The 19,877-nt window shown below is 42.5% G+C and overlaps 1 protein-coding gene across 4 annotated transcripts in view; it reads left to right on the top strand.

The window, feature by feature from the left end:
- Nucleotides 1-19,285, top strand: part of LOC135502880 (MYND-type zinc finger-containing chromatin reader ZMYND8-like) — a 32,045-nt gene extending 12,760 nt beyond the window's left edge. Inside the window, exons 2-23 of one of the 4 annotated variants that reach the window (XM_064796050.1) lie at nucleotides 784-925; nucleotides 1,145-1,285; nucleotides 4,450-4,533; nucleotides 4,944-5,183; nucleotides 5,855-5,973; nucleotides 6,287-6,316; nucleotides 8,164-8,313; nucleotides 8,463-8,576; nucleotides 8,932-9,024; nucleotides 9,281-9,368; nucleotides 9,865-10,001; nucleotides 10,356-10,415; nucleotides 10,606-10,784; nucleotides 10,903-11,645; nucleotides 11,815-12,677; nucleotides 12,811-13,757; nucleotides 14,145-14,298; nucleotides 14,464-14,617; nucleotides 16,029-16,153; nucleotides 16,351-16,623; nucleotides 17,280-17,420; nucleotides 17,993-19,285. In XM_064796050.1, the coding sequence (XP_064652120.1) occupies nucleotides 4,479-4,533; nucleotides 4,944-5,183; nucleotides 5,855-5,973; nucleotides 6,287-6,316; nucleotides 8,164-8,313; nucleotides 8,463-8,576; nucleotides 8,932-9,024; nucleotides 9,281-9,368; nucleotides 9,865-10,001; nucleotides 10,356-10,415; nucleotides 10,606-10,784; nucleotides 10,903-11,645; nucleotides 11,815-12,677; nucleotides 12,811-13,757; nucleotides 14,145-14,298; nucleotides 14,464-14,617; nucleotides 16,029-16,153; nucleotides 16,351-16,623; nucleotides 17,280-17,420; nucleotides 17,993-18,328 (5,001 nt within the window). In that variant the 5' untranslated portion in view covers nucleotides 784-925; nucleotides 1,145-1,285; nucleotides 4,450-4,478 and the 3' untranslated portion in view covers nucleotides 18,329-19,285. Of the gene's footprint in view, nucleotides 1-783; nucleotides 926-1,144; nucleotides 1,286-2,593; nucleotides 2,713-4,449; nucleotides 4,534-4,943; nucleotides 5,184-5,854; nucleotides 5,974-6,286; nucleotides 6,317-8,163; nucleotides 8,314-8,462; nucleotides 8,577-8,931; nucleotides 9,025-9,280; nucleotides 9,369-9,864; nucleotides 10,002-10,355; nucleotides 10,416-10,605; nucleotides 10,785-10,902; nucleotides 11,646-11,814; nucleotides 12,678-12,810; nucleotides 13,758-14,144; nucleotides 14,299-14,463; nucleotides 14,618-16,028; nucleotides 16,154-16,350; nucleotides 16,624-17,276; nucleotides 17,421-17,992 lie in introns of those variants that run through there. The other 3 variants (XM_064796048.1, XM_064796051.1, XM_064796049.1) reach the window with 3 other exon arrangements.
- The last annotated feature ends 592 nt before the right edge of the window (nucleotides 19,286-19,877 follow it).

The raw sequence follows: 19,877 nt of genomic DNA, 5'->3' as shown, positions 1-19,877 counted from the left end.
ACCCCTGTCCTGCCCGTTCATGTACAAACTTAACTTTGCGGTCGAAAAGTTGAGGGTCACATTTTAAATGCGCTTTGAAAAGATGGCCTAATCTGTTGTTTGAGAAAGGGTAGTCTTGTGTGCTTGTACTCTGTGAGAGCTAAGCTAAGGCAAAGCTGACAACTTTTTTTTAGAGATTCTGACAGACAGATTAAGCCAAATTAACGTTAGCGCCAAATTAGTGACTTATCTGTTTTGAATGAACAGACCCTGAACTGGTGATTCTGGCTTAAGGTTGTTGCTGCCAACAGCCAAGATGCAGGTTGGAGTCTCAGTGCTTTCAAAACTTGCCAATCAAAGATCTTCTCAGAATTACCTTACCTCAGTTTCTGGGCGAAAGATTTGCGATTTGTTGTCAAGGAGTGACATCTTTGAGAATGCAGGCCCGCACTAAATCAACGATGCCTGAATGAGTGTTTTGTCAAGAAAATATTTTTCACTCGTTCAACCTTGACAAGGGACAAAATGACGACCCCCTTCTGAGGAATCGTTATCTGATGGGTGAAACTTCTATAATCATAGGTAATAACTTTTTGAGACGTAGTTTAGGACTAGGCTAGGTTATCCTTGTGAAAAAGTTAAAATGAACTTTACTGATTAGTGCTATATTGATGATTGTATGTGTGCTTTATACTGAAATAAAATGAAGATGATACAACTGTCTTTGTCTAAGGTTCTTAGGGAATGGACCAAACTGGTGTGTCTATTGAATAATTGTTTGTATCATTGTGCTTTTTCTTTCAGATAGCGTTACTGGTTTGGCTTAGGACGGAGGACGGATGTCACTTCAAGAGACAGAGCAGTTTTGATATCTCAGCAAGGACAGCCAGAGTCTGGAGTCTGGTTGGGACCAAAGGACAGGACTTGTGACATGTGTGATAGGGAGGTGTGTATGAAGAAGAAAAAGTCTTTCTTTTGATGGAAATATTCCTGATTTGTGACTCAACTAAAAGAATGTTGTATTACAGCTTGGTGTAATTTTTGCTTATCTAGTGTTTCATCACAAAACGAGATATCCGTTCTTGCCATTTTGAGAAAAATTTTCAAAGTTTGAAATTTAACTGAAAATGAATTGAAATGACAATCATGACATATATTGTTTCAGGTTGATAGCTGACTGATTGGGCTCCACCTGCTTAGGTAGATGGTTGGTGTGTAAGCTCTATCGATACGGCACTGATGATCCTGAAGTCAGCTTGAGTCATCTGTTACCCTTCCCCGAGCTGTTTTGGAGACCACTTCTCAGGTAACTTTTTGCTAAGTGTGCCAGTAACAGAAGGTTCAGTCTAGAGCCTGGCAAATGCTGTCCTCAATAGAGGTGTCCTGATTTGATAGGTCAGATTTGATGGTAATGACCAATTCTGGACAAAAATCAGTGTCCACAACGAAGTTGGTTGAAGTCGAAAGTTAAAGTTTTGGTTTTTAGTCTGATATCAACAACAGTCGAGGTTATCGTCTGCCTTTAATGAAGGTCTACCCTGAAACCTTTCAGGAGAGCTCCGATGAGATGCGAAATCAGCCCTACAACCTGCTGAGCATATCGGATCAGTTCCCATGTGTACACCTGGATGGAGTAAGGCATGCAAGGCAAAGAGACGTGGCTAGAATCTCACACTGACTTTGGGGATTGAACCAGGGATCCTTTGATTGTCTCCTGAGGTGTCTCCCAGGATCCCTGTGGGGAGCTTTAATCCACAGTGCTGCCATTTGGTGTTAATATGTAGAACTGAAATGGGACATGTTCAAGGTTGACTGTTTTGACAACTGTACCTGTAGTGTGAGTGGAGGTCCCCGACTTTCTTTCTGCTGAATAAGCGAGGCTATGTAGGCTCTGAGGTGGTGTTTTGGTCTTGGTTTTGGTGCAAAGTTGGTCCTTTGCCTTCAATTCAACCTTTGAATCGGGACACCTTTCTATTAAACGGACCAATTTGGCCTGCATTTTAGCCACGCTTTCAAGGCTGGTGAGGCAACCAGTCCCTGCATTTTGTATTTGTTTTTTAAAGCGAATTTCATACCAGTAATACTATACCCTTCCTGCACCTCAGTCCGTATCTTAACCTGGGGCGACACCCCATGGATCCGTCACTGGCGAATAGCTTGAAGTGGCAATGAAAAAATATTTAATCTTTGACTTGAGAAAAATTGAGATTATCTTCATGAAGGCACGATTTAGTCATTGAGGGGTTAATTGCCATCATCAGACATTTTACTGAATCAATTTTTTAAAAACGTCTTGTAAAAAGAAGAAAAATATCAATTGTGCCACCCCACTCTGACTCCAGTGAATGGGATAATAAAAACTTTACAAGTCTCTCACGGAACCATTGTTTACAACTCAGACACTACACAAGATATCCGAATGACCCAGATATCACCGAAAGAGCCCCAAATCTAATTCCCACAGCCCCATTGTACGATATTAACAAAATCCAGGTCGTTACCAGGCACCAGCCAATCCCTGCCCTCATTATGGATGATTGACAGGTGTAAGCCCCGCCTCTTACAATAGGCCATCCTCCATGTTGGATGTGTATTAATGCATGTAGGAGTGCTGTCATTGTGTGGAAACATGTGATGTCTAAATGTCTAGTTAATATTTCCACAATTCCCAACCAAATTTTACCAAAATTTTACCCAGATATAATTCAGTAAACATCAAAGAGTATATAGTGGGTCAGTTTTTGTGTGTTAGTGAGGTTTTAGTTGTAAACACAGTGTGTGTTTACTTGCTGTATGGGTGTGTATACAAAATGCATGCTGATAGTAGTGTATGTGTACAAAGGTTTACAAGAAGGCTTGTGTTCCTAAGGTTTTCTCAAGAAGACTAGGTTGGGTTATAACCGTAGGATAGCTGTATGTACGGGAGGTGTTTCAGTATATGCGTAGCAGTCGACTAGGCCTATGGCTGCTGTACAGGCCTACCATGACTCGTCGTGTTCAGATCCTGTTCGAGGTGCCATATTGAATCGATGAGTCGCACATTACATATTTCACCATGTTTTCAGTCATTACAGAGTCTACATTCGATTTAATTGTGACCTGATATGATGAAGGTATATGTTGAGAACACTTATTATTAAAACGAGAGTAATATCAGTAATCGAGGTGAAAAAAGATTGTGAGATTACCATCCCAGGGTTCAAGCGCTTTTCAAATCCGGGGTCCAAGTGTGGTGGACACTAATGAACGAGGAATCCTTACCCTGGATCATTGAGGCTTTGTAGCACATAGGTAATCAAGGCCCTCCTTACTGTGTCTTGAGCTCAACCTTACCTCACACTCGGGGCACATCAGTCACAGGACGGAGATTTGGAGACCTGAAGCACCTTGACACCCTTTACTTGCTCCTCATGCAATTGTCCCTGTACTCATGTCGTGATACTTCAAGTATATTCTAAAACATTTGGAAGAAATTATGCTGTTTATATTGATATCAATATAACGAACCAAATGCCTAGGATTCAAGCCCCAGGAGACTGGTCGCACATTCGAATGCCTCACCCTGGGCTTGTCGATGATTGAGAAGGGAATTGAAATTGAAATTACCCTGTAGGCCTACTTTGGTCTGTAGTTTATCGCCTCTCATACCGTAACCAGCCTGAAAACAGAAACTGTGCGACTTCAATTTTCGCTAAAGCAAGCTGGATGGGCCCTATGAAATATTTTGAGGACTCATCTAGCCAACAGCCATGTGTTTTCAGTATTTATGACCTGTCGAAATGTCCATGACAGTAAAAGTCTCCAAGCCTGTACTCGAGTCTCCTGCCTACACACTCAATGTTGATTGCAACTGATACCACATGTACTAATAGTGGTCTCTCACAGTGTGCTGGGTACCTGCTTGTGTGTATAAGATTTCGCTCTTCACTCGCTGACTGAATGCAGTGTACACACACTGATAGATCTGGTGTTATCATTCATTATATGCGTCTGCTATGTGGGTAATACTTGCTGTGTACAAGGCAGAGAGGAAACGTTAAGGGCATAGTTTTTGGAAACAATGCACACCATGATTACATTCCGAGTTGGAGGCCTAATGATTCGTTTGGCCAGCACAGATTACTTCACAGGTTAAAGGGGTAGGCCTTTTGTATTTAATCGAATGTCAGGAAAGTAGAAATGCAGTTGTACACAATGCCTTAGTGCAGTTGTCATGCATCACATGCAACCTTCCTGAATTTTGGAATATAAGTAATTGTATATATTTGTCAACCCAACGGCAGTGTTGAAATTTATATCAGTGGCAAACGCAGTAAAATCTTCCAGTGTTGCAAATCATCATGATATTGCTGTTCACATGTATCCAAATCTTGAGTCATGTCCAATATTGTCTGCCAGTGATGCTTAGTGTCTGTTGTGGCCATTTCCACGGCAACCGCAGTACTTCATTTCCCACATTCTCTCTTTCAGCTCGTCACATGACCGACTAAATCGTCGTTATGAGTCACACGCCGAACCAGAAAGAAGTCGTCACGACAAGATCCAGGAAGAGCAGTAAGTTACCTACCATCCCTATTCTACGTAATCGAGTTGCCCATTCTTAAATTGATGGTGTAATTGGGCTGTCCTATCATCAGAAAGTAGGTCAATGTCGAAAGCGTAGTTGGGAGTAATGACTGGTACCCTTATAGTTGGAATGGAAGGTAAGATCAGTCAAGTTACCTCACTCCCCCTTTCTGTGTCATGGCGTCGCACGTTCTCAAGTTGTTTGGGTAATTAGGTTCTTCTATTGTCAGAAAGTAGGTCAACACCAAAAGTGTGTTTGGGTGAACTGACTGGTTGCCTTGTGATTGGAATAGAAGGCAATATCAGTGAGGTGCGTCGCAGCCCTGGTCCACGTGATGTACTGATGTGTTGACTATTCTCGCGTTGTCTTTCAGCACTCGCAATGGTTTTCTTTTCAGATCCAGGTGAAAGTCCGAGAGACACGACATCGACCCTCCGATCGAGATCTGAGAGGCATGAAAGGGCGAGAACGGAGAGTCCTAAGCCGGGAACGCCACTCGCGAAGATTGCCACTCCCAAGCCTAAATTCTCCAGCCCGAAGAAAGATCTGGATGCGGGGAGGGCACGGCGCTCGAGAGGATGGAACGTCCCGAAGGAATCGGCTGCAGCGATATTCAGGGCGACGTCTGTTGACAAAAGTAGGTACCATTGTCTTTTCTATAGTTTCTGAGGACTTAGCTGAAGTTCTTCTTGGCAATTTGGACAAACTTTGTCTGCTAGAAATGGCCGGAAAATTAGTTAGGCTCTTTGAACATGCCTCCTATTCGCAGCTGCCTTTTCACAAGTAAATGTTCTTGACCAATGATGGCATATCTAAATTTGCATGGTATGATCTTAAGTTAACGACACATTTGATCCTAAGAAACTTGGATTGGATTTGAGGCATGTGGCCACACTTATATGATGTTCTGGATCACAGATTTTTGGCCTAAGAGTATGGGGAATGTGAAAGGCTTTTGGCTGTTTTGGGAGCATATATTGCTTCAACTGTTTTTTTCTCGTTCTTCAACAAAACTCGATATTAGACACTCCAGTATCGTTTCTTGGAATGCAGCGCATCAGCCCATGCTGCATTAGTATCCACTTGGAAAGATGATATTGGACAACGCTGATATGGAATTCCTGACCCAGAAACTCTTTTGAAATTTCTTGACCTGTTTAACCCCATCTAGTTTTAGAATGCAGTTTTGCTTTTGAGATATTGAATACTGGGTCATGTACGGTAGGTTCAGTTCAGTTGCTGTGCAGTATTGGTGGATTTCATGAAACGTTTTTCTATCAAAATCCCTCAATTCTGCTTACTTCCCAGATCCTGCACCGGCGAGACCGAAAAAGCGGCAGTCAGTCGAGGACAGCGATAGCGAGACTTCCGATGATCCACCGTTGAAGCGTCGCAGAGCGTCAAAAACTGGCGGCACAAATAGTCAGGTTTGTAGCTTTGTGTTTTGTTGCGGAGTGAGCTGTTGGTTTGCTATTGTTTTTGAGCATTTGTTTTTAAAGGCAGCAGGCTTCTTGCTCTTTTCTGGGTCTGTCGTAAATTGGGCAACTTTTAGGGTCATGGCGGTGATGTGAATCATAGCATGCCTGATCCTTGGCAAATTAAAAACCCATCTTGTACAAAGTAATGAGCTACATTCCATGCGAGGGTTTGGGAAGTCAGCAACACCAATCAATTACTTTGACCTCTTCACCCAAAACTTGCCCACAACCTCGTCCCTAACTTGGTTGCATCATCTTGCAGCCGGCTGAGGGTAGTAGTAAACGACCACAGGTATTTTGAGACACATTTTCACCTTTGCATGCTTTCCTAGGGTGTAGCTAGATGTGACAAAAGAAATCAACAAGCAGGGTACCTCTAATAGGATAATGAGACTGATTCCGGTCCAGAATTGATCAATTCCATTCATTTCTGACCATGTTGACAGAAAAAGTTTTGGGCAGAAACTGAACCCTGTACCACTGAGACATTTGATTCATCTCAATATTCACTGTGGAACTTTTCAGCGTGGCTGATATTAACTGTCAAAAGATCTTGCAGAGTCAGAAATGAGAATACTGTATGTTGTGGTTTGTGCTGTGTGTGGCCTTCTCAGATTTTCTGTCTGATGGAGACTGATGTACTCCATATGAATACACAGAGTCATTGATCTTAGGAATCCATCCCCTGTGGGTCTGGACCAATTGAGTTTCATACATCACCATGGTAACCTGGCCATGTGTTACCAAGACAACGCTAGCTACATCCCTTGTTTCATCCTCTTTCATCCCATGTAGGCATACCCTCTGCTTCTCATAGCTGGTCTCTGACATCTTCGTGGAACAGTGTATACGCAAATATTTTGCAAGTCAAGTTTTTCGCTGCTAGAACTATATAATGGGTTCAAGACACTGACTATGACAGTCGGATCCTAGTCCAAGGATTGTAAAACTTGCAAATGCAATAAGATGATAATTTATACAAACTCAATCTGATTTAAATCGAAAATAATCCTCTCGGTGACTTTCCTTGTGATGAAGTTTGCAAACTATTTGTATGCAACAGTCGAACAGTACTTCTGCTTTGTTGCATGGCATAAAATCTGCTTCGCTATTTAGTCGCATATACCCTTTTTACTTACAATGACTAACAATTGTTGCTTAGTATTTTACTAAATCAGTATCTAACTCTTTAGATAGAAGCTTGGCATATTTGCTTTCAGGGATGGACAAGTTTTAAGCAAATTGATATAGTCGACAAAGCTTCTCCCTTGACCAGTCCTTTACTCTACAGATAAATGTAACTTTAATTGTATCTTAGCTTCATGGTGTGAGTAATGATGAAAACGAATTCCTAGCAAGGAATTAATGACTTATAGAAGGGGCTATACATATCTAGAGAGGCAGTGGTGTCACTTAGAGATAGTGCACCCCTAACCACATTCAAAAGTTGCATGAAACTTTTGAAATTTTCTGGTCGTTGTTGAAATTTGCTTTCAAGCACCTGGTGCCATTCATAGGTGGCCTCAGTCACTCATACCAAGAGTAGGACCATTGTGCCCTCACCATGTTGACATTATCCTAATTCTTGTGATGCATTGTTCCTGTCTTGGACATTCTGATGTGATTGTACCCATGAGTGGTTTTGATTTTGTCTTCGCCTTTTGTCCTGTCCCCAATGAGAGACAGTATGAATGGTGTCTATTGTGTCAGGGTTTTAAGTATTGTATAGAGTCATAAGAGTGTTGGTTACCCTGTGGAATAATATGGCTGTGTTTCCTTCCGTTCTTTAAAGGGTCACTGCTCTCATGAACGCTTTGTTTACATGTGTGACCCAGGCAATGCATTGTGGTTATGTCAGATAGCATGACGTGAAGACTAGATTCACTCAAAACTTACTAGAGATGACAATTGGTAAAATGACATGATATATGAATAGAGGACCGAAAACTGATGTCACGTCACTGTCCCATCAATGCAATACCCTTGTAACAGTCGGTGCCTCGAAACGACGTCCATAGCTTGCGGTACCCGCTTGACTTCATGTCTGACGTCTAATGCTGTCATGGTCTCTTGCCACCACCATTTCAATCAAATATCATCAACACAGGTGTGAGACTTTGTTGATTTCTTCATCTCTAGGGCATGGAATCGGACTGCTACTGCTGGATCTGTCACAAGGAGGGGAATGCGATGGTCAGTTGCGAGCTGTGCCCCCGGGTCTATCACGTCAAGGGATGTCTGCCGAGTGAAAAGAAACCGGGGCTGGACTGGATGTGCCCCGAGTGTGAGGTAAGGTTGAGCTCCAGATACAGTAAGGGGGGCCTTGATTACCTCTGTGTTACAAACTGCGGGAAAAATATCGAAAAGAAAAGTTAATTCCAGATCAGTAACAGAAGGTATGAGATTAGCATTGACTTGGCCTTTCTTACCTCTTTCAGACGATAATGAGGGCGGAGTGTACGGACACACGATCACGCGCCATGACGATGTTGAGTCTCGACCACCTTTGCTCGTTGCTGAGGTTCGCTCTACAAAGGATGAAACACATGGGGGTGAGTTTAAACCACGGCTATCAGGCACCAGTCTGCATGTTTAACAAGTATAGACTTAGGTGTTAGACCGGAAACCCAGATAATTAGGGATTGATAATTGCACGTGGCCTTGAGCAAGTCGCTCTGTGTCAATTGCCAGGTCCGTGGATGAGACATAGAACAGAGATTCCTTCAGGCCATAGAACATTACCAAATGAGAAAAGAAAAATATGTGTCTTGTTGTGGAATTCTCCCTGTTGGAAGACAAGTCCCATAGCCAGTGACCCAAATTGCCTCCAAATTCTCGTGGTATGTAAGAAATACTCATATGAAGCTTCTGAAATGCAGTCTTAATCAGGTTAATCTTTTATTGCAGAGTGAACCATTCCAGTCGCCAGTCGATCCGGACACAGTACCGAACTACGATGATTATGTTGTTTATCCAATGGACTTGGATACACTGGAAAAGGTAGATCATTTTCCTTTCTCAAGCTGTCACTCCTATTTGCCTGAATAGACTTTCCTAATAGATGCATTAGAAGAAGATAAGATGAGAAAGTGGGGGTGTGAGGATGATCAGTCAGCTTGCTATTTTCAGCAAGTCTGGCAAACCCAAAATCAATACTTCTGCTTGTAAAAATGTACATGAATTTTATGGCCATGCCATGTATTAGTCAGACGACTTATTCTCTCATGCCTCGAATTAATTATTTGCTTTTTTTCAGAACATCGATAAGAAATTGTACGGTTGTACTGACGCATTTCTCGCCGATGCAAAATGGCTGCTCCACAACTGTGTTATCTATAATGGAAGTGAGTTGTTATTTCGATCTACATGTCGTCCCTTCACAACTTTCAATCAAACTTTTTGGGTCAATTGAATGACCCCAGCTATATTGATGTGCATGAACCATGGGTGATATGAATAAAGTTTAGTAAATGCTTTTACTTCAGTTTTGTACAGAAAGGCCAAGTGTAAATGTACATGGAGTGTTAGATAAAAGCATTTGCTAGTCTTTATTCATATCACCCATGTCTAAACACAAATAGTAAACAATGAACATGGTCAGTATAGTAATGTCTCTAATCCCTTCTTGAGTGATTTAGGCCATAATGTCAAAGGCAGTACAGGCAATACTAAAATAGTTCTTTATCTAAAAGCCTCAGTTCACACTTGGATACTAAATAGTGTTTGACCCAACTTCTGGATATTATTTTATTGTTGATTCCAAGTTGTATCTTCGTGGTCTATTCTTGTTCGATTCCATCGCACCAGAATGATTCAGAATGTCCCTCACGTTCGTTGCAGCGCACCACAAGCTTACGACTGCCGCAAAAATGATTGTAAAGATCTGCAAACACGAAATGAACGAAATCGAGATCTGTCCTGATTGTTATAGTAACTCTCAGTGTAAAGGCAACCCAGATTGGTTCTGTCTACCGTGCGTAAGTACTGATAAGAGTCACCGAGCTATGAGCTTTTATCAGTAAAGTAAGCTCTGATTATTACAGTAACAGTGTAAAGGCAACCCAGATTGGTTCTGTCTACTGTGCGTAAGTACTGATAAGAGTCACCGAGCTATGAGCTTTTATCAGTAAAGTAAGCTCTGATTATTACAGTAACAGTGTAAAGGATAGCCAGATTGGCTTTGTCCGCTCATCCCTGCAAATGAAGGCACTGAGCTATGAGCAGAATTTTGCTTTAGCTGTTTATATTCCTACTCATCTGCTAGCTGAAATTCCCCTGAAAGGATCTAATATCCTGTGTAGCCTCATTTAGAATCCTTTTCTGTCTTCCAGAGATATCCCCACCCCCTAGTCTGGGCCAAACTCAAAGGCTACCCATTCTGGCCTGCTAAGGTAAGAATAATGTCATGGTGAGATCTTTTTGGGTCATAAACTTCAAAATATTGGTGGAGTCCATTTTCTGTGAGAAGAAGTTTGTCAGCAGTGTATTCTTGGTCAGTTCTGCTGAGGGGACTGGAAACTTTGAGAGTCAAATTATCATCTGAAATTAAAGTCGTAATTGTTGTCCGGTTCCAAATTCCAGGTCCTACGTAAAACTGACAATCAAGTTGATGTACGATTCTTTGGTGCTCACGACCGCTCCTGGCTGCCTGTGTCTCAGATCTTCCTCCTATCGAAAGAGATCCCAGTGCCTGTGAAAAACAAGCGTGGCGGCCTGGAGAATTCCATCGCCGAAACCGATCGACACATAAAACTACTCAGGTAAGTTTCGAGGTACTATCACAACCATATGTTTTTGTGAAATGTACACTTTCTCAAAATACAATCATGATGATGATGATGATGGATGAATATCACATGATGTTTTCTTTGCTTTCAGGGAGAAGTTCGGCCATTTTGAATATGCGCCTTTCAGGACGCCATATGACCGTGAAGATATCTATTGTCCAATCAAACTGTCCCCGGAGGTGGACGTGGAGAATACCGCCAAAATCAGGAAGAAACGGGCACGGCGCACAACTGAGGAAGAAAAATACGGCACCGGTTTTGAAGATTCTGGCTCTGGACCAATGGTGGATGCTCTTTATCGGAAACCGCGACGTCTGCAGAAGTTCCAGTCAGAAACTGCCCGGATGATCTCCGCATCGTCGAAGACCGCGTCTGCTTTGAAGAGCAAGTATAACTCGTTTATAAACACGCGACGTGGGGGGCCACGCGGGGGTGCCGCGCTCGGTGCTAGGTCAAGGTCGAATCATAAGACTCCAAGTGGTGTGTTTGTCGTAAGTAAGGACGCGGCAGTCGTGCGCGAGGCAGCATTGGCGACTGAACCAACAGAAGAAGCAGCGGAGCCTGCAGATCCTCAAACACACTTTTTCAAAACGTTAAACTTGAAAAAAGGGCCGGAAAAATCTGCGGAAAATCCTGTTAACGGTGTTCATATTGGCGGCCACGGTGGTACTGCACGCCGGAGCAGTTTCACAAAGAGTAAGGTGCTGGATACGTGCGACAAGATGGCAGTGCTGAAGATTCCACGTCTCGATATGATGGCGGTCGAGAAAGGTCACGGTCAGGGTCAAGGACAAAGCGAGGTTAAAAGGGAAACGTCTACCGAGGAAGCAAATGGTAGGTGAATTTGTTATTTTTGTCGGTGTAAAAGGCAGACGTTGTTCCTTTAAAAAAATTTGAAATTTTCCAATTGCATAAATACCTTCATTCAGAATTGAAACAAAAATTTGTAATTTTTAATTGATATAATGTAGGCCTAATATTTGTTTTGCGTGTTCACTTTCAGGTGTTATCACAGCGCCACCTGTGAAGAGAACAAGGACTCCACCAACAACTCTCACACCGCCTCCAGAAACGGATCTGAAACCACCCGTGCAAAGTGTGAATGATGGCAAGATCATCTTAAAAATTAGCACAAAACGAGCCACTCAGACTTCTTCAGCTGCCGCAGTATCAGCCAAAGACTCTGTGTCTACAGTTACTAAGGACCTTGTGTCTACAGTTACTAAGGACCCTGTGTCTACAGTTGCTAAGGACCCCGTCTCTATTGCTAAGGACTCCGTATCTACAGTTGCTAAGGAGTTCGTATCTACAGTTGCTAAGGACTCCGTATCTACAGTTGCTAAGGACTCCGTATCTACAGTTGCTAAGGACTCCGTATCTACAGTTGCTAAGGACTCTGTGTCTACAGTTGCTAAGGACCCTGTGTCTGCAGTTGCTAAGGACACTGTATCTATGGTTACTAAGGACCCTGTACCTGCAGCTAGTAAAGACCCTGCATTACAAAGGGACACCCCCAAAGCAAATTTAGAATCCGTTACAAAATCTGACAATTCTGGGACTTCGGTTGCTGAGGATTTACAAATTGATGACAGTGCTAAAAATCAAGTGGAGGAGGACATGGACCTGGGAGAGAAAACTCCTTGCACTCAGAAAAGCTCGGACTCTAAGCCGGTCGGCAAAGACACAATAAAACCTGAAAGCATAACACCTGACCGACCAAAAACTACCGTGACTAACCCGCTGCCCGATGACAAAGCCACATCTAACGATCCTCTTGTAATTACGACGGGGAAGAAGAGCGCCCTCCATGAGCAGTTGCAGAAAACGATTGCGTGTTGTCGAAAAAACCTGGGGATTGAGGAAGAGGTGAGGAATTATAAGTATAAACTTCATCTTTGTATCTTTGAACATGGTTGTGTGCTCAGCCAATAGAGCTTAGAAATCTGTTGTTGTAAGAGTCAAAATTGCATCCTTATTCTCCAACTTTGTTGAATTTCAGGTATTGAAAGTGGTTGAATCTGGTTCCAAAGGAGATGGTGAAAAGGTGGCGCCACCCCAAGAGACGTCTGCTGTGGGCCGCAAGAAGACAACATTGACGGAGGGAGAAATGCCTAAGGCGGCATCAGTTTCAAAACCAGGAAGCAATCTGCCTGACAAATCGGACCAGAAATCGAATACGAAGGGTAAAGGTTTCAAACCTGGGACAGAGAAGACAAGAGTGGGATCTGTTGGTGACAATGGGAAGCAAGTCTCAGAAAAAGAACTGAAGAAGGAGAGAATTGAAGCCAACAAAATGGAAGTGGAGAAGGACTCTGAAAAACTGACAATGAAAATTTCAGAGTCTAAAAGTTGTGAAAGTTTGAAGAATTTGTTGTCGCGTGAAATTGTTGGTGGGCCACGTTCGTTGTCTGTGCCAGCAGATGCGAAGGAGCATGGGATGGCATTTAAGGAATTGGCGGACAGAATGATGGGAGAGGAGGGAAGTCGTGCTTCCTCAGAGCCCCCTGGTGACCCTAAAGAGAAACAGAATGAACTTGGTCGTAAAGGGGTGGACGCGGGAGTTACTGATCCTGCGATAAAAAACATTCTAGCGAAAGTGAAGCAATTGTCGGATCGTAATGTCGTCAAATGCAAGACAGTTGTGCCCCCTATTGAGAAAGGGTCGAGTAACACTGATGCTTCGAAAGCTCGTAATCTTAAAATGCCAATAGTTGTGGAGAAAGTCATTCTTCGTACTGCTGATCCCACAACTAGAGAGGTCATCAAGACAGCGCAATCAGACTTGCGCTCTGACGCCGTGGAACAGTCGCGGGAATTGAGCGAAGAGGAAATGGATTCGTCTGATGCTGAGAAGTTGGTGATGGATCTTGGCGAGGAGAAACGCAGAGGCGGGAAAGTGCAAAATGAAGGCGGGAAAAAGGTGGTGGCAGCTCGGGTGACAGAAAGGTAGGTACAGAACGTGTTCAGACATTATCCGGCATTCGCATTTCAGAGATGTTTCTATGTTGGGGTGCCTGGTGACTCCAATCTTTGGCCTGGGAAGAGTCCCGAGGTAACTGCTGTTATTTCCAAATAGACGGTCTGGGGTCTCTAGCTTGTCCTGGAATTGTACTCAACAAAACGAATCCCAGCTTTACGCCTAGGTCTCAATAGGTCGGTCCATATCTGGTAACAAGGCTTGATATTCAAATCATTACTAAGATATAATAATTCAGTGTTAAAGAATATTCTTATTCGAAGCAAGTACGAAAAAACATGGGAGGGCAATCATTTTCATTTCACACGAATTCATATTTGCTAAAATGCAGCGTCAAAGCTACTATTCTAATGCAGGAATTCATCGGTGTCTTCACGCTCCTCTGAAACAATGGACATCGCGCCGATCGAGATAACCATCCCAATCCCGCCGCCCGTGCAACGAGGTCTTCCCCAGCCTCAGATGCAACCCAGAAGAGGGCCTTTCAACTTTGGCAAATATAGGGAGAGGGTGAGTTGACATTTTTCAGTGGTATCAGTAGGAACGTCAGCGCCTGTTACCTCTGATGTCCCGGGTTTGATTCCCGGTCGGTTGCAGTACACTCGTGATAACAGTCGCTCAACGTAAGTTGTCGCCAATAGTCTCTTATATCCCGTGCTCGGTCGTTCCTTCCAGATGTTGCAGACAATCCAAGGGACATTCCAGGAACTCTACAAGGATGTCGTCGAGCATGAGCAGAGTATGGCCGGGACTTTGAAATACCAGCAGGAACTGGACCAGTTGAAATGGGCGCACAGGAATCACTTGGGAGAGCTCAAACACAACTTTGGTGAGTCCTTTTCATCATTACGTCGTACGAGGAATACTATTCCCTCGCAGCGCCTCAGTCTATTGTATCCAGTAGCAATTGCTGGTGGGCACGATGGCCTGAAAGTTCGTAATATTAACATACTCATCGTCAAAAAACTGTACTTTGTCATCTTTCGCTGCGTCGAAATCCGACAAACTCAAAAAAGTTTCTGCCTTGTCGTAACCACAAATTATGACATTTTCTTTATGTGCATATTCGTTAGATTTAACGACAGTCTTTGCATTAATATCAGTCACAAAGATGTCCGTTAGGCCAAGTTTTTCAACTTCCGAAAGAATCGTTGACAAGTTGATCGCCGACGGTCTGATAGCACTGATTATGTAAAGTTGACAGCCCCGATCTCGTTGTAAATGCCGGAGGAAGTCCCTGGTAACACGACTTGATAATTTCTTCTCTCGTTTGTCCCAAAGTTTAAGAGTATTGTCCCAGTCGAATACGACATATGAATTGTCCGTGATGAGCGAGTCGTCTATCTCATGAATGGGCGGTGGTCTGTCTTCCGCCGACATCGTAACTACTCATGATATGTCAAAGTCGTCAATAGCCGATCTGAGGTTCACGATACGTTGCTACAGAGACTGTTTCATCGGTGGCACAATAAGTCAATATCTTGAAGTGTTCTCTTTCAGTTACTGAAAAAGAAAAGTTTTTATGCATAGTAGTCAAAGTTATAACTGCCAATGGGTATGTGACCTATTGTTCAAGGCTGAGCCATTTGTTTACATTAGTGGTCGTTTCAGTGAAAATGACACGTCCTGACCCGCTGGCAATTGCGAAAACTTGCTGGCATATTTGTTATGATTGAAACAATACACCTACCTTGTACACCCGACAAATAACCCTGTAGAGAACACTTCTCAAGTATTGTCCAACTAGTCCAAACTATTTATACTGTGCGTAGCAATCAATATCATAGCTAAGCTTACCAGCTTATTTCCTTGTATACACTGCCAGATCTTCTCTACAGCTGGTACACATTTCGCGCTAAACCCTTTATTTAATGAGATCATTTCAGTGCCTATATTTAGCCACTGTGACTAATTGGCAATTCTAAACACTGTACATCAGACATGAGAAATGCATTGCACAATACAGAAATGAGGTCACTTCCTCTCGCTATGCTGCCTTTAACCCTTCCATGGCCATGGGCCATGACCATGCGAAATCAGAAAAGGTGTGATTTACTCCAAAATAGAATACGGAAGAACAAGAAGTCACTTCAGTCTCTTGCTTAATGAGTTTGTTTTTGATTGGTTTGGTTTCTTCAGTGTTGGCTCACTGCAGTTCCTATGTGATGCCAATGATGGCCAAGTGACAAATGATTTGGGAGGGTTTATAATGTTGTTGTTGTTGTCGTTGTGTTTTGTAGAGCTTGCTATGAAGGAAGTAACGTCAAACCTGAACCAGGAAAGGAACAAGGCCATCGCCGAGACAAAGAAAGCGTGCGAAGAGGCAGCGAAGAAGGAATTAGAAGAAGCCAAGAAAAAGCAATGGGTAAGATTCTGTGAAGGTCACCAAAGAGACTATTCATATCTTATCGATACTTTCCATCAGATAATCTGAAACAAATTGAGGAAATTTCATACAGATGGGTAATATGATCAAATTTTCACCTGAACAAAAATATGGAGAGTGGATGTCGTCTGCTTTAGGTTGAATGACTTCTTGACCTTGACCTTTTCCCATTTCAGTGTGCACAGTGTGGTAAAGAGGCCATCTTCTACTGCTGTTGGAACACAAGTTACTGCGATTTCCCCTGTCAACAATCTCACTGGCCTGAACACATGAGCTCGTGTACGCAGTCACAGACTGGAGCAAATGCTCCACCGAATGCCGCGGAGTCACAACCGACGCCAGCATTAACGCCAAGCGAGGGCCAGTCAGTTGTGGACGGACAGTCGCCAAAGCCAGTGGTGGTTCCAGTCCCACCGACACCAGTAGCTACGCCACCAAATATCCCAAAGGTAAAGTCTTCGTGCTATTTGTCCAAGTTATGACATCTGGGTCAAGGTCATTTTAGAACTTGACCTTGAGTTTGCAAGGTCATTGTCGAAGATCTATGATTGAAATGTTCACCGTTCTTGTTCAAGTTAACACCTTTCCTGTAACCATTTAATGAACACATTCCATATCAAAGGCCATCCATCTCCATGTACCACCATGAAAAATGTCTTCAGTACAATTTGTGTTTGAATTTACAAACTGTTCTTTAAAGAAGACAGAACTGCAAAACAGGCATGCATACTTCTTAATGTTACTCAATATGGGCCCGACTCTTTGGAAAGGCAATTTCTGGTGGTACTTGAGTTTGATGGCAATGATGCACTTATTCAACATGATTCATTTTTGCACAGTTTTCTCTTTTAAACTTGATGTACTCTGAATAGCTTAGTTCACAGATTACATCACCTTTAATAAGTTAACTTTAAGACCCAGAGGTTTATTTTGGTTAGCATGGTGGTTGGGTTTTTCATTTTCCTGATATAGGATTAAGATCAGTCAGTAAACTGTATGACTAAGTCTGGAAATTTGAATGGGAAACCTCTCCACCAATGAAAGCCTCCAAAACAAACCAACCAACCCCGTCCCTTGGCTGACAAGCTTGTTTCTATCATAGCAGGTTAGCCAGCCAGGTCACATGCAACTACCCCCCTCCTCCCAAGTGATGTACTTCCCCGTATCGGGACCCCAAACCATGCAGGCAGGGCAGCGCCCGCCGCACATGCAGACGACTATGACAACAACATTGCCCCACATTCAGGTAAGGGTTAAAATGGGACAAAAACATTACTCACTGTATACCATGAAAACACATTTTTTAGTTAAGCAGATTACAAAAGTTTTTTTCACTTTTTTCCAATCAAAAGATTTTTTTTCGTGGTTCTTCATGGTTATTCATGAAATCCATGAAAATAAAAAGCGTGTGATAATTTGGCAGTTTACAATATTAGATTTAGCTTTAATTTACAGCACTTGTTTATTTTGTTCTGTTTCACCTATTGTTTGATAACACCTAACAAATTATTTATAGCATATTGGCAACATTTCAGATCTTCTGAAATTTTCTGTTCTTGCACCCAAGTGAAATGTTTTAAACTTTGGCTGAACTTGAAATCCCAAAGTAATTAGGACTCTTTCAAAACAAAGTGAATGCCAATTTCAAGGGTGGAAGTCTGTTATTTCTTTCCCAACAGCGGCAGGTGAGATTTTAAATGGGCTTTCAGTTCATTTTGAAGGCGTTTAATTGTTTTAAGATTTCAAGTTCTGGCCAAAATAGTTGTGCCTATGTTCAACCCTCAGAAATGAAATCCCAATAAATTTTTTTCTTTTCAGATGCCCAATATGAACGTGAGGCCCCCGATGCAACAACCCCTTCCCGGGCAAATGATCCTACAACAGCAGCGCCCCCTACAGCCTGGTCAGATGTTACATTCGGTCATCCAGGGCCAGCCGCCAAACTTCGGGAATCGTATGATGACGCCGATGCAACAACCGCCTCACGCTCAACCGCAACCGCAGCTGCATCCTCCGCAACAGCAGATGCATGCGCAGCAACAGCAATTGCATGCGCAGCCGCAGCCGCAAATGCCTGTTTATGTTCTTGGAAATCCTGGGTTCGGCTTACGGCAGCAGTCAATGTTGCCTCAGTTTCAACAGAGACCATTCTAATGATTTAATCTGATGATTTGTGGTAGTTGAACCTGAGGACTGACTTATGCCAGGATTGTAACAGGTCGTATCAAATATACACCGGCAAGCAAAGAATGAAATGTATATATATATCTGTTAATACCTCAGCAATCTTCTATTTGAAGCTTGACACTGCCAGAACTATTGCATATCCAGTGTAGCAATGGTTTATGTACATGTGCGTACATATACACGCATATTGTACTAAATTGAATTGGGGGGAGGGGGGGGGTTAAAATGCATACATTAGGTACATACATAAGTATAAACGATATTGTAAATAAGACCGAACCATACAGTAAAGAAAAAAGAAATGTAGAATTCTTCAAATAGTAGTACTGTAGGCCCACTTGTATATAAATTTATGAATTGTCCATGTTGATGCTGTACGAATATCTCTAAAATGTAAGCCAAGAAGTTAAGTGCATTTGCCTGCCTGGAGTATTTCAGTGGTCTAATTGTCACCTCTTGGCTTCCTGTATAAACAGAGTGATTATGGTCTAGATAGTCTGGGTACTGAGTTTGAAATTGCATTTAGTTTTGAAAATATCTGATGTATCATGTATATTTACGTAGGCCTGGATCAATCAAACGGTAAAGACGTTGGCAACTGTATATACTATCCTGAATAAACTAGTTAGGGGCCACAATTGACTACCCAAAATCGTTTGTAGCTGATGAAATTAGCGGATGAAAAGGGCTCCCTTTCAATTCTAAAGGATGGTTTGGAGAAGTCTTCTGTGGCCCATAACTAGTGTAGTCAATCGGATACCAGTGTGTAAAAGACCCGATAGAGACATTTTGCATACTTGTAGAAATCTGGATTTTTCTGCTATTTTTTTCTATTTCTGAGACAGATTACTGCCTTATCGTGATAATCAGTGTAACTAATCATGTAGCTAAGTAACCATGGTTACTACACCAATAAAACTTTTATTAAGAAATATTGAATTATCATTGTATTTTGTGTGTGTATTGACTGATCGAGACGAGTTGTTGGCAATGTTGCTTGTCACAACCTTACACATGGACATAAAGAACAAGGGACTATATTTCCTTTCCTCTAGAAAGAAGTGGGAACATCCGTAAGAGATATGGTGCACTCCTGTCTTATTGGCCGAAATTCATTTCTGCAGTAACAATACAGACGATGGTAAAATACGCAGACCCGTTGCGGTGAAAAACAGAAATGTCTTCGTTTTTCACTTTCACTCCGATGTTTTTGAACAGGGTGACCAGTTCATGTAGGGCTACTAGTATACAGGGTGGCCCAGAATTATTTTCCCTCACACAATGGATACACAATAGAATTCTATTGTGCGAGGGAAAACCTTTCTGGGCCACCCTGTAGAGTTTCGGGAGTCAATGATTTTGACAGGACCCCCAGCTGGCGCCATCTGAGCTGAAAAAGTGGAACTACGCGATTTTTTACTAATTTTAGGGGGAAACTGGGGACGGTTTATTCCATGTACCCCAAACATGGTGCTGAAGACCGTTATGATCACAGCTTATCTTTATTCCAACTTAC

Source organism: Lineus longissimus, chromosome 19, assembly GCF_910592395.1.
Source record: "Lineus longissimus chromosome 19, tnLinLong1.2, whole genome shotgun sequence".
Classification (NCBI taxonomy): Eukaryota; Metazoa; Nemertea; class Pilidiophora; order Heteronemertea; family Lineidae; genus Lineus; species Lineus longissimus.
The sequence above is the reverse complement of the archived record's forward strand: the minus strand, read 5'-3'. Positions and strand labels throughout refer to the sequence as shown.